General features: G+C 41.5%; 1 protein-coding gene and 1 long non-coding RNA gene across 5 annotated transcripts; both read right to left on the bottom strand.

The window, feature by feature from the left end:
- Positions 1–374: 374 nt before the first annotated feature.
- Positions 375–9,433, bottom strand: LOC126981847 (gastrula zinc finger protein XlCGF17.1-like). Of its 4 annotated transcripts, none has more exons than XM_050833436.1 (3): positions 8,995–9,433; positions 2,263–7,926; positions 375–684 (listed from the first exon to the last, which is right to left on the bottom strand). In XM_050833436.1, the coding sequence occupies exon 2, from the start codon at positions 7,717–7,719 to the stop codon at positions 6,688–6,690; it is 1,032 nt and encodes a 343-aa protein (XP_050689393.1). In that variant the 5' UTR covers positions 7,720–7,926; positions 8,995–9,433; the 3' UTR covers positions 375–684; positions 2,263–6,687. The 4 variants fall into 4 exon arrangements, with proteins under 4 accessions (XP_050689393.1, XP_050689391.1, XP_050689389.1 ...); XM_050833434.1 differs by having other exon boundaries at positions 1,949–7,926; XM_050833432.1 differs by having other exon boundaries at positions 1,790–7,926.
- Positions 9,434–11,756: 2,323 nt separating this feature from the next.
- On the bottom strand, positions 11,757–14,262 carry LOC126981849 (uncharacterized). Its single transcript, XR_007734226.1, has 2 exons — positions 14,124–14,262; positions 11,757–13,986 (listed from the first exon to the last, which is right to left on the bottom strand). It is a non-coding gene; the product is annotated as an uncharacterized LOC126981849 (long non-coding RNA).
- Positions 14,263–14,544: the final 282 nt, after the last annotated feature.

Consider the following 14,544-nt stretch of genomic DNA (forward strand, 5'->3'; position numbering starts at 1 on the left):
TGAATAAATGTTTGTTTCTTGTTGTATTTTGGACCTCTGGATATGCCTGGTCTTCTCTGCACTACCTGAAAGTATTGGTAAAAAGGGGGATGTTATAGATTTGTCTCCACCTAAAATAATGAAAAAAAGGATATTATAAAAATTTGTCAATGTTGTTTTGATATGCATAAGGTACAGCAAATTATTACGATCATTCTCATCATCATCATCATATTACCTCCTTTCCTGCAGTATCGATGAAGTCATGACGGCCATTCAGCAAAAAATGTATAATTGAATAAATGTTTGGAAGCACACATATGGAACGCTTCCCATCACAGCCAAGAAGTGAATATAACAAAGGCATTCTTGAAGGGTTGAAAGATGCCACATGATCATAATTCTCCTTTATTCTCAAAGTTTGCATTACACACATTCATAGACTTTCACAGCAAGAGATATCAGCAACTGTGAGTGTCCTTCATGCAGCAATACATGTGAATATACAATACTTGCAGGATTATTCAATGATTAAATTCGAAGGTAAAAAAAAGATATTTTCTCCTTTATTCTCAATTTTTGCATTACAGACATCAACAAATTTTCAGGGCAAGAGATATCAGCGACTGTGAGTGTCTTTCATGCTGCAATACGTGTGGATATATATTGCCTGCAGAATTATTCCACAGTCAAAGGAAAAAAAAACTACACATTTTCTCCTTTATTCTCAAATTTTGCATTACAGACATCAACAAATTTTCAGGGCAAGAGATATCAGCGACTGTGAGTGTCTTTCATGCTGCAATACGTGTGGACATATATTGCCTGAAGAATTATTCCACAGTCAAATTCAAAGGAAAAAACTACACATTTTCTCCTTTATTTTCAAATTTTGCATTACAGACATTAACAAATTTTCAGAGCAAGAAATATCAGCGATTGTGAGTGTCTTTCATGCTGCAATACGTGTGGATATATATTGCCTGCAGAGTTATTCCACGGTCAAATTCAAAGGAAAAAAACTACACATTTTCTCCTTTATTCTCAAATTTTGCATTACTGACATCAACAAATTTTCAGGGCAAGAGATATCAGCGACTGTGAGTGTCTTTCATGCTGCAATACGTGTGGATATATATTGCCTGCAGAGTTATTCCAGTCAAATTCAAAGGAAAAAACTACACATTTTCTCCTTTATTCTCAAATTTTGCATTACTGACATCAACAAATTTTCAGGGCAAGAGATATCAGCGACTGTGAGTGTCTTTCATGCTGCAATACGTGTGGATATATATTGCCTGCAGAGTTATTCCACGGTCAAATTCAAAGGAAAAAAACTACACATTTTCTCCTTTATTCTCAAATTTTGCATTACTGACATCAACAAATTTTCAGGGCAAGAGATATCAGCGACTGTGAGTGTCTTTCATGCTGCAATACGTGTGGATATATATTGCCTGCAGAGTTATTCCACGGTCAAATTCAAAGGAAAAAAACTACACATTTTCTCCTTTATTCTCAAATTTTGCATTACTGACATCAACAAATTTTCAGGGCAAGAGATATCAGCGACTGAGTGTCTTTCATGCTGCAACGTGTGGACATATATTGCCTGAAGAATTATTCCACAGTCAAATTCAAAGTAAAAAACAAACGATTTTCTCCTTTATTTTCAAATTTTGCATTACAGACATTAACAAATTTTCAGAGCAAGAAATATCAGCGATTGTGAGTGTCTTTCATGCTGCAATACGTGTGGATATATATTGCCTGCAGAGTTATTCCACGGTCAAATTCAAAGGAAAAAAACTACACATTTTCTCCTTTATTCTCAAATTTTGCATTACTGACATCAACAAATTTTCAGGGCAAGAGATATCAGCGACTGTGAGTGTCTTTCATGCAGCAATACGTGTGGATATATATTGCCTGCAGAGTTATTCCACGGTCAAATTCAAAGGAAAAAAACTACACATTTTCTCCTTTATTCTCAAATTTTGCATTACTGACATCAACAAATTTTCAGGGCAAGAGATATCAGCGACTGTGAGTGTCTTTCATGCTGCAATACGTGTGGATATATATTGCCTGCAGAATTATTCCACGGCCAAAGGAAAAAAAAATACACATTTTCTCCTTTATTCTCAAATTTTGCATTACAGACATTAACAAATTTTCAGGGCAAGAGATATCAGCGATTGTGAGTGTCTTTCATGCTGCAATACGTGTGGATATATATTGCCTGCAGAGTTATTCCGCAGTCAAATTCAAAGGAAAAAAAACTACACATTTTCTCCTTTATTCTCAAATTTTGCATTACAGACATTAACAAATTTTCAGAGCAAGAAATACCAGCGATTGTGAGTGTCTTTCATTCAGCAAGATGTGTGGATATACTCTATACATTGACCTGCATAATCATTCCACTATCAAAGTCTTTAAGGAAAAAAATGACACCTTTATAACATGTGTATAACTCGACAAACTGATTTAAACTTAACTTCCGAGCACCAGACAAGAGAACTGAATTTCAATGTGTAAACCAATTCTTTCTCTTGAATCTAATAAACGTAGACTAAATAATTCATCAATACCTACTGATACTGCCATAGAGATAAAGTATATATACCTGCTACATCTGAATAAGTGATGCCCTTAACAGAAAAAAAAGCACATACATAATTATTGTGTACCATTATTTACTAGAAAGCAGTTAGAGTTGACACAGTCCTTTATTGAGGCATCAGGAATGAATGCCTCTGATAACCAAGACCAAGACCAAGCAGCAGCAGCAAGAGTGACCCATTTTCTATGTTGCCTCACCAGGGAGACTCAATAAAAATCTATAACCTCACCAAGATTTAGCGACGTAACAACATGGGTCCATCTTCTTATTATTTTGCTGAGCTGACATGAGAAAAGCCCGTAACAACTTGCCAGAATTATATTAAAGTTATATCTCATTTTCTATATTATTTCGCTGGGCAGACACGAGAAAAATCTGTAGCACATCAGCAGAATTTAGATAAAGATACGTAACCCATTTTCTTTATCTTTTTCACCGGACACTCAAGAAAACTCTGTAACGCCTCACCACGATTTAAAGACATCCAAAATAAGAGATGAGATATATACCTTCCCCTATATACACATTTCATGCATACTAAACATATAATTAATTAATCCATCAAGGCAGTAACCATTGATGTGTTCACTAAATACATATACAGTTTGATACACATTGTCATATGGTGGGCTTGTATTTTTTCTGGATCTTTTTTTGCCGATGAGCTGTCTTTGTCGGGAAAAAAGATCACAGTGTAAGGCTATGTACCATCACCTCTCAGCCTTGTTTGTCTTATTTACATTCTGGTCTCCTCGCTGCACTGTCTGTATCACTTTCTATGCTAGTGGGCTTTGTTTTTTGTATCTTTTTTTTGCCTTTGATTTGTTTCCTTGAGTGTAATAAGAAAAGGTAAATCACTGTACAAGGCTATGAAGTGTCGCCTCTCAGCAGTGGCGGATTTAGGGAGGGGCCGAGAAGGCCATGGCCTCAGGCCCCGCGCACACAAGGGCCCCACGCCCACAAGGTTCCGTGCACCTGAAAGGCTACAAGGGCACCTTGGTCCGTAGGGTAGAACTTTTTTGGGGTACGGTATTATTAGGAAACAAGTATTTTTATTAGTTACTCGTTAATTTGTTATTTGTTTGTTGTTTTTCCTGTCACAAAAAATCACAATACAAATAAAATAAAACTAGAACTTATTTAGATCAATTTAGCAATTAATATTTTCTTCCATAAATAATAGACATATAGTTTTGTAATTAATGAACAAAATTATTTTCATTATTTAGTTTCATGAATTTACAAATATGTAATTACAATTAGTTTGATGATTATCTTGATTATAATTAACTTATAAATGACACCCCATGCAGCTTTGAGGTCCTGTTTAGGGCCACGCATTCCCACTGGCATTGGGCCCCACACACCATAAATCCGCCCCACCTCTCAGCCTTGTTTGTCATATTTACATTCTGGTCTCCTCGCTGCACTGTCTCTATCACTTTCTATGCTAGTGGGCTTTGTTTTTTCTGTATCTTTTTATTACCCTTGCTTTGTTTCCTCGAGTGTAAAAAAGGTAAATCACTGTACAAGGCTATAATGTGTCATCTCTCAGCCTTCTCTACTTTATTTACATTCTGGTCTTTATCACTTTCTATGCTAGTGGGCTTTGGTTTTTCTGTATCTTTCTTTTGCCGTTGATATGTTTCCTCGAGTGTAAGAAAAAAGGTAAATCACTGTATAAGGCTTTTAAGTATCACCTCTCAGCCTTGTTTGTCTTATTTACATCCTGGTCTCCTATCGCTCCCTATGGTCAGGCACCCAACCCTGAGGTAACCCTGGGCTAGTTCACTTCACGTCCTCTTTGGTTGGCCGCTATACTTGACTGCACTCTCGGGAAAATGCGTTCCTTTCCTCGTTCTTCTTTTCTCTATCCTTAAAATTTTAGTTGTTTTTCGGTTTGTGTTAAAATCTTCGACTTGAATTTTCTTTTTTTCTGTCTCGTCTAGGATTTTTTTTTAACATTTCCTTCGTCACAGTCATCCATTTCTACTCTAAAATTCGTAATCCTCTTAATCCTCTTATAAATCTCTTAATCCTCTTCCTCCTTTCTCCTGCCTCATAATATTCTCAGTGTTTGATGCCTTCCCTTCACTTATCAATTCTTTCTTACTCACTCCACCTTTTCATCTCTTTTGTAGCCTCTTCATCCACTTCTGCTCTATTCATCTTGCTTACAACTTCATCATCAGCGCTTATGTTCCCTCCCTTCTTCACCCACTCGAGTGTGAAAACGATACAAATATTAATTCATATATGCTGTACTTACTAACCTAACCCACGTCTCAACTTGCAAATACCCAAACACAATTCAACGTAGCAAAACAGGGAGTGCACAGTGAAAGGAAACAAGTGTGGTGCTAAGAAACTCGGGTTGAAAATCAGGTGAGAGGAAGAAAACAGATGAGTAATATAATCACGTCTTACCCCTAAGAGTGACAACGCACGATTACAAAACACGAATAAAAGTGCGGTGTGGCTCGCAACACAACGAACAGGTGAGGAGACAGGTAAACAGTGTAATCATGTGCCACGCTCTATCAAACCAGCTCGTCTTGTCCGTCAAGGTGAGAACACACTTACGAAACACAAGTGAAAGTGAAACACAGCTCTCATCAACACAACACAGGTGAGGAGACAGGTAAACAGTGTAATCGTGCGCCACGCTCTACCAAACCAGCTCGTCCTGTCCGTCAAGGTGAGAACACACTTACGAAACACAAGTGGAAATGCGACACAGCTCAACACAACAGGTGAGGAGACAGGTAAACAGTGTAGTCACGCGCCACGCTCTACCAAACCAGCTCGTCCTGTCCGTCAAGGTGATAACACACTTACGAAACACAAGTGGAAGTGCGACACAGCTCTCATCAACGCAACACGCAGGTGACCAGACAGGTAAATAAAGAAATCATGCACCATATTCTGTACCATACCACCTCATCTTCTTGCCCTACAAATTGCAATCGTAATTATGAAACGAGTGCGAGTGTGGTGTTGTTTGTGGCTCTGAACGCACTGTACACTTGAGAGGACCGAAAGTGACGTAACCATATGCCACGGTCTCTGTACCAAACCAGCTTGTCTCGCCGTACAAAGAAGAGAACACACGATTAACACAAGTGGGAGTGTAGTGTGCCTCTCAAGTTCTCAACACAAAGAAGGGAATCAAGTGCATGTCTACAAGTTATCAGCAGGGCATTAAGGCACACAAACTACTAGGCTACAGAGGCACTGGAAATCCAATATGAAGATGCGTTTTGACGAGACGGAGCGTTCGCGACACGCTGACCTCGAAATACCTTGCAGCTATGAATGACTATGTATGTATGATATTAATATTACAGGACACTCTTCTCTCTCTCCTCTTCATACCACTTTCTAATGAGGACAGCAAGACTATGTGAGGTTTGTTTCCATGCCTTAGTGATAAGTAGAGGAATATTACAGAGAAGGAGGTTGGAATATTACAGGGAAGGAGATTGGGATATTACAGAGGAGTTTGGGATATTACAGAGGAGGAGGTTGGGTGGAATGGGGAAGGAGAGAGAGAGGGAGATTTCAGTATACAAGAATGCAAGGAAAAAAAAAACTTGATTGAGTTCTGAATTGGCAAATGATAAACAGTTTGAGAGAAAAATATCTAGGTGAATAAACACAGATAAGGACAAGTGAAGAAACAGTGCGATAGGTATAAGATGAATAGACACAGCTTAGTATATGATAGATACTACTAAATGGACACTAATGAATATGTACTTAGATAAATGGGTAGCTAGGGACACATGAATATCGTATAAGTGTATAGATCAGATGGCGGTTAACCTAATCTCGGGACAACTACCACTGCAACCAAAACAACGGCAATGCTGATGCTAAGAGTTAAGAGTTTGTCCATCACCACCACCCCATCACTAGTTGTCTATCTCCAGGGCATTTAACCATCATCTCAGAGCACCCCTTCACAAACACCTGGCTTGACACATCCCCCATTCCTCACCAGAGACGCAAATAAGTGTTTTTTTTGGGCCCTGTTCTGTGTTAACTTATTCATGCATACCGAGCACTCCAAGTTCATGTTGTTATTGCGAATCGTGAATAAGGATGTGTTTTTTGAGGTCGCTCTTCCGTGCAAACATGTTCCCGCAGTATGGACACTGTAAGGTCTTCATCTGAGAGTGGATGAGGCTGTGGCTCTTGAGGTGACTCTTGCGGAGGAAGGTTCTGAGGCACTCCACGCACTCGAACCGCCTCTCGCCGGTGTGGGTGAGGATGTGCTTGTTGAGGTCGCTGCTCCGTGCAAAGAACTTCCCACAGTGAATACATTCGTAGTCCTTAACGCCCGTGTGGACCAGCTTATGCACCTGGAGATGAGCCTTCCGAGCAAAACACTTCCCACACTCCATGCAGATGAAGCTTTTGACCCCCGTGTGAATGTGCGCGTGTTTGGTGAGGTCATGCTTGCGGGCGAACATCTTCCCACACGTCATACACTGGAACTCCTTGATCTGCGTGTGGGTGACGGAGTGCATTTCCAGGTGGCTCTTCCGCCCGAACGTCTTGCCGCAGTCCTCGCACTCGAAGTTCTTGGCGCCGGTGTGGGTCAGTGCGTGTTTTGTGAAGTCGCTCCGTCGGGCAAACTTCTTCTCGCATTCAGGGCACTCGATGTTCTTGATGCCAGAGTGGGTGAGGAGGTGCAGGTCCAGGTGGCTCTTCCGGCCGAACTTCCGCAAACATTTCGGACAGTCGAACTTCTTGATGCCGGTGTGGGTGAGGGTGTGCCGGGTCAGCGTGCGTTTGTTGGTGAACATCTTCCCGCAGTCGTGACACATGAAGTTCTTCGGCAGCTGTTTCTGAGTGATGTTCATGGCCACCTGCGTCCCGCCCTCCACGCCCGCCAGTCGTCGCCTGCACTCATCACAGTCCCCCAGTTCGTGCCGCGTGTGGACGAAGATTGAGGTGACGGAGCACTCCTCCAACTCGACGCTGGCGGTGGGCACGTCATCCATGTCCGTCGTGACTGTTATGTCCGTCGCCTCCTCCTCAATCCCATCCACCACCAACACAGTCTCGGTCTCCGTCTCCTCCTTGATCGCCATCGTTTCAGGCATCATCTTGTCCGGCCAGTGACGATACCAGCACACCTGTATCTAGGGAGGAAGAGATGCTGCTGACCCAGATGGAGTTAGTCTCAGGGTTGCTTTACTCCTGTCTTGAGTTACTCCTTTGTGTGTTTATTTGTCCTTCCAAGGGAGTCCTGCAGGTGGGCCAAGCAGGTGAGGTGAGGGGCTCAGATCACCACCTTGGCCTCTTCTCTGCACCTGTAAGAAAGGAGAGCGTTAGTATCAAGACGTCATGACATGTCTAAATCTGAACCCTGCCATGATACGAATTTCTACTGATGCTCATAACATTTATTCGTTATATTTTTTACCAGGGCGAGGCAGTCTGAACCCCAGTGCTGGCAGGTGCTGTCAGGAAGGGCTTCTGGTTCTATGTCTCGAGTCACACCTTAAAACAGGGCCCCCAGAGGAATACAGGTAAGGGCTAAGATGGACAACTTACTTTCAGGGTGAAAACGTAGATTGTTGGAGCTACATGTTCAGAAATTCAAGGTTTTGGGACACTTTCCTTTTGTATTTGATTATTTATGGATTGGTTTTGATGTTTTTTGTCACTAAAGATAACTTTCATCAAGGGATATTCTATTATGTTAAAGAAACATAAACCAAAGCGTAAAAAATAGAACCTCATTCTATAGGTCTAATAAAAAATATAAATAATTGGTCAGTTTCCCTCCATGCTTTATGTAGAAATCATAAGTACAGAAGGATGCTGACTGTGTGACGTCACAGCCACGTGAGTAGGGAACAATCACCACGTTGGATAAGCCGCTTGCCTCTCTTAAAGAGACTTGCCACACACTACCCCCCACGCCGGGCAAGTTTGACAGAAAAATCATGCAACTTTAGCCTTATGAATCATCCTCCCCTCTAAGGTCGCCTTTCCCTTAGCTTGCCTCACCACATGATGCAGCAGGAATTCAACCATAAGAAGCTGCCAAAAACTCAATACCATCCGATTTGGTTTGGTCGCCCCTTTTACACTATATACCTCATGTTAACCTCCTATTAGGGGGGCTCTGCCCCCACTTAATCCATATGTGTTTTCACATTTTGTTGCACTGGGCCACTCCGCCTCCCATAGCTGTGTGGGTTAACACACATATTTCATGATTATTTTGACCTGTAGGTTCTTTGCTGTGGTTTTCTGGAAGGTTTGACCTTTGGTAATGACACACGACAATACAGAAGGACTGCTAAAGGTAGGAAGAGATATGGACACATTAATATAACCAACCTTAACTCAGATGGAAATAGCCAACCTACCTTCCTTGTGTACACCCGGCCTGGGGTGCCGCCCGCCAGCAGGGCCGAGACCAAGGCGTCTGCCCGTGACAGCCAGCCAGTCAGTCAGCTGCTGCCTTCCCGGGGCGGCCGTGTGGTGGCAAGGCGTCCGTCTAACCCGTTTTCTCCTCCTTGTCCTCCTGTCTTCCCTTCCTCGCCCTCCTGTCTTCCCTGCCTGGCGTGGCTGTCCTGTGCTATGACGCAACTCGTTGGGAGGGGAGATGCTTCGCCCTCCTGTCTTCTTCCCGCCTTCCTCCTGCTCCTTCTTCAGCCCAAAATCTTCCTTGGCCTTGATGTATCTTCAAGGCGGCCTGAGAGTCTCCCACACGCCCCGCAGAGAGGGAGGAAAGGCGTGGCGCGGCTCTTCCTGCACGGCGGGAGGACAACAACACGGCCCGGCTGATGATGGTGATGATGATGGCGTCTGGCGGCCTTTACAACGGGGCGCCAATATTTACTTTTCATCTCTTTAGTTTGTTTATGGAGTTTTAATCTGTTTTGTGTAGCCTCAGTTGTAAATTCGAGGTAGATGGAAATGATGAGTTTGTTTTGGGGTCTTTTTCGAACGCTAAAAACTTGTACTATGGAAAAAAAAATGGCTTCCTTAGTTTACTTGCAACAATAAACCATCAATCAATCAATCAGTTTAGTTTTTAGTAATTTATTGTATTTATCTAGTTTTTCTTCTCCTCAGTTATGAATTTCAGGCTATTGATAAATGTGGGTTTGTTTTTGAGTCTTTGAACTGTGGGAATTTTCAACGTAGAATTTTTTTTTATTTATTTTGATATTCTATGATTTCCTTCGCCTCACTTATATATTTGAGGTGAATAATAAAAGTGGGCTTGTTTTAGGGTCTTTTCCGAACGTTAAAAACTAGCAATGTGGAAAAAAATTCCTTCCTGTATACCTCTAACAATTAACTATCCAATCAATCCTTCTATTTCAATTAATCATTATTTTCCATAATATTTCCTTCCCCTCGCTTTAAAAACTGGAGTAAATATTAATGGTGGGTTTATTTCAAGATCTCCAAACTGTAAGACCTTGTACTATATGGCAAAATGGATTCTTTGCTTTACTGTACCGTAGTTTTTTCTAACCTTTTCCTTCCCCTCGCCTTTAAAATTGGGGTAAATATTGGTAAGGCTAGCAAGGTCACAGGAGAGGTATGGGTGATGGAAATGGGTAGTGATGGCAATGCTGTAAGGAAATGGGTAAGATAAGTAAGGTCACAATAAGGGGAATGGGTATGATATGGGTGGTGATCATCAGGCTGTAAGGAAATGGGGAAGGCTAGCAAGGTCACAAGAGGTATGGGTGATGGAAATGGGTAGTGATGGCAATGCTGTAAGGAAATGGGTAAGATAAGTAAGGTCACCCTAAGAGGAATATGGGTAATGATATGGGTGGTGATCATCAGGCTGTAAGGAAATGGGGAAGCTTAACAAGGTCACAAGAGGTATGGGTGTTGCTGGGAAGGGTGTAAGGAAATGGGCAAGCTTAACAAGGTCACAAGAGGTATGGGTGTTGCTGGGAAGGCTGTAAGGAAATGGGTAAGATTAACAAGGTCACAAGAGGTATGGGTGTTGCTGGGAAGGCTGTAAGGAAATGGGCAAGCTTAACAAGGTCACAAGAGGTATGGGTGTTGCTGGGAAGGCTGTAAGGAAATGGGCAAGCTTAACAAGGTCACAAGAGGTATGGGTGTTGCTGGGAAGGCTGTAAGGAAATGGGCAAGCTTAACAAGGTCACAAGAGGTATGGGTGTTGCTGGGAAGGGTGTAAGGAAATGGGTAAGGTTAACAAGGTCACAATAAAAGGAATGGGTGAAGGTGCAAGGAAGTGGATAAGGTTAGCAAGGTCACAGGAGAGGAATGGGTGATGGAAATGGGTGATAATGGCAATAATATAAGGAAATGGGGAAACAAGAGCACAGGAATGGGAAATGGTATGTAAGGAAATGGAGGGAAGTTAAGTGTCATAACAACAACGATGGGTAAAGGTGAAAGATGCATAAATAAATAAATAAATAAATAAATAAATAAATAAAATAAATAAATAAGCATATATATATGTACTAAACTTTGCACTCTATTGTGATTTTCTCTTTAGTTTAGTTTAAATTTGTATCTATTGTTTGTTTTTTTAATCTCTAGTCTACTACTGTATATGAATGTGGCATGCTATACTCTCTCTCTCTCTCTCTCTCTCTCTCTCTCTCTCTCTCTCTCTTCTCTTTTTCTTTTCTTTTGTCTTTTTTTTATTCCATCTCTCTCCTTTTTTCTTCTTTATTTCACCTCTTCTCTTTTTCTTTCTCGGTTTCTCCTCCCTCTCTCTCTCTCTCTCTCTCTCTCTCTCTCTCTCTCTCTCTCTCTCTCTCTCTCTCTCTCTCTCTCTCTCTCTCTCTCTCTCTCTCTCTCTCTCTCTCTCTCTCTCTCTCTCTCTCTCTCTCTCTCTCTTTTCTCTTTTTCTTTTCTTTTGTCTTTTTTTTTATTCCATCTCTCTCCTTTTTTCTTCTCTATTTCACCTCTTCTCTTTTTCTTTCTCGGTTTCTCCTCTCTCTCTCTCTCTCTCTCTCTCTCTCTCTCTCTCAATTCTCTTTTTCTATTCTTTTGTCTTTTTTTTTCTATCATCTCTCTCCTTTTTTCTTCTCTATTTCTTCTTTCTCTTCTCTCTCTCTCTCTCTCTCTCTCTCTCTCTCTCTCTCTCTCTCTCTCTCTCTCTCACACACAGCAAACACGGGTATGCTATATAAATGATTTATTCGCCACATTACAAAGTCATGAAGTAAACACACTACTAATGTCCGAGTCTCAAGCTTCAACAACAATTATTTTAACCTGATCTAGTACGCAAATAATTTCCAAAAAGACGTAATTCGAACTCACTCCGAGGCAGGGCAGGGTGGGGGTGGGTGGGAGGGCAGGGTAGGTGCACACACACGCACGCATGCACGCGCACACACACACATACATAACCCTCAATACCTCAAACCTACCCAGCCTGACCCACCCTAACACCTCACCCATCAAGCCACCCAGCCTGTGCCCACCAACACCTCACCCTAATGCCACACCCAAGGTAGACGAAAAATAGCAATAGCGGTCCTCCTTTACGCACCCATTCTCCGTCGTCATCACTTTGCATTATGGCTCACAAACAATCGTACGAATAGAATACATTTGGAACTTAACATCATTGTCATCCGTCATCGTCAGCTCAACTCTCTGCTGTGTGTAAGGACCCGTCCACATGATCAGGCAATGCCCACAGGCACAAGTGAGCAGTTTGTCTCTTGATGGACTTACCACTTGTGCCTTGTGGGCAAACTAGTAAAATACCCACGTTGGTGGCTGAGGGACTTCACCAGGCACTGCCCAGAAGTACACACACACCTTTTTTTTCCCTTTTGTTCCTTTTTTTCACACATAGAGCATAAATGATCATGCTACACAGTGCTGGCTTTTTCCAGTCCTTCCCACTACACAAATATCATATTAAACACAGCTTCAATAAGTGAACCCGCCCTGCCTGGCTGCCTGGCTTTGAATGTGCCAGACACTGCTGTGTGGACGAGAATACAAGTGTGTCTGCAGACTTTGCCCGGTGAAGGGCAGTGCCCGATTATGTGGACGGGGCCTTGAAGTGGGAAGGTTACCACTCATCACATCTTAGAGGCAAGAAGCGAGTAACCCGCCACAGAATGTAGGGAAAGGAAATGAAACAGTCACTTCTCAGAGGGAAGAAATGACTAACCAGCCACAGAAAGACGGGAAAGGAGAGAAACGGAGAAGTGAGGTGGTTGTCGTCTTGGGCTAGTAGTGGCAGTCATCGTAACATCTCTCACACATAGTACTGTACCAATATACGTATGTACACATGCCCTTCTGCACGTCTGTCTGTCTGTATGTATGTATAGTTACCTTTAATTATACGGCAAAGTGTTTTCCCATGACGGAGAAACACTAATTTTTATATCTCAGCGAAGGAAAGCAAGTCGTCAGCAGATGATCAGGGGACACTAACCCATTGCTGGCGAGTGTGTGTTTACCGAGATTCAGTGTTAACCTACCACAATAAATGCAGTAGTAACCATAGCAGTAGTAGCAGTAGGGGTCATAATAATAGTAGTAGTAGCAGGAGCAGCAGGGGTCATAACAGTAGCAGTTGTTGTAGTGATCGTATGCAGACTATCGTGAATGCAGTGCTTAGGCTTAGAAAAAGTATGAGGCATTATAAAAAGTCTGGTTAAGTTCCTGATATCCACACACCAAGTAACTTTAATAATAATGCCTATATCCACAGCGCCCTCGGCTCCCGGAAAATGTACAAAGGAGGATAATAATGATAATAATAATAATAATGACGCAACACACACTGGACAAGTCTCCGCACACTTATATACTTGGTTCACGGTAAGCACCATAGGAGGATTAAAAATTATATATAGGCTATTAAGTAAATTATAATATTCTTTATGTACAAAAGGACTGTCGTGAAGGATAACATTTACTTACAGACCGGGAGATGTCACGGAACCACAGGGGGAGAGGGAAAGAGGACATAAGAACATAAGGAAATAAAGAAGAGTGACATAAGGAAGGAAATAGGAACGTAAGGAAAAAGAATAACATAGAAAGAGATAGAAGACGAATGCAAGAGACTGGAGAGACAGGCGAGTTTGTAGTGTTTATAAGTGCTATTCTGGATATTTTTAAGAGGGGGAAGAAACTAAAAAGAACAAGGAGACTGCTGCAGGAGGCCAGAGCGAAAGGTGTGTTGGTAGAGTTTATATCGACAAGAAAACACCGATTTTGGATACTGTGAGAATGGAAAAACTGAAACTAATGGATTGGCTATACTAAGATTAAAGAACATGAGGAAACTGATGCAAGAGGAAGGGGCAGAAAGCATGGTTGGTAGAGTTTATATCGACAAGAGAACTCCGATTTTGGATACTGTGAGAATGGAAAAACTGAAACTAATGGGTTGGCTATACTAAGATTAAAGAACATGAGGAAACCGATGTAAGAGGTAGGAGCGGAAAGCGTGATTAGTAGAGTTTATGTCGACAAGAAAACACCGATTTTGGATACTGTGAGAATGGAAAACTGAGGCTAGTGTGTCTGTAGAGTTTATATCAATATGGAAACTCCTATTTTGGGTACTGTGAGAAGGGAAAAACTGAAGCTAATGAACTGTTTACACTATGGAGCTAAGGACATAAGGAAACCGATACAGCAGGTCAGACTAACAGGCGGATTTGTAGTGTTTATAGTGATATGAAAACCACTATTTCAGACATTTTATAAAGAGGGGAAAGAACTAAAACTAATGGAGTGTCTGTACTAAGGTGCGTCAAGGTATACAGAAAACACAAGTAGGGAAAATAACAAAGGAAAGGAAAATAAAAGAAAAATGGCACTGTTAGCTAAGAATCTTTTTGTATAAGTTCTGTAAATAATAAATGGAATAACTACAAACACATTCACGTCCAGGAAAATATCAAAAGAAAAGAATAAAAAATACAAAT

The sequence above is a fragment of the Eriocheir sinensis genome, chromosome 49, assembly GCF_024679095.1.
Source record: "Eriocheir sinensis breed Jianghai 21 chromosome 49, ASM2467909v1, whole genome shotgun sequence".
In the NCBI taxonomy this organism is placed as follows: Eukaryota; Metazoa; Arthropoda; class Malacostraca; order Decapoda; family Varunidae; genus Eriocheir; species Eriocheir sinensis.

What these genes read in the sequence shown, in the direction of transcription:
- LOC126981847 (XM_050833436.1), bottom strand. Translation starts at nt 7,719, where the DNA reads ATGATGCCTGAAACGATGGCGATCAAGGAGGAGACGGAGACCGAGACT.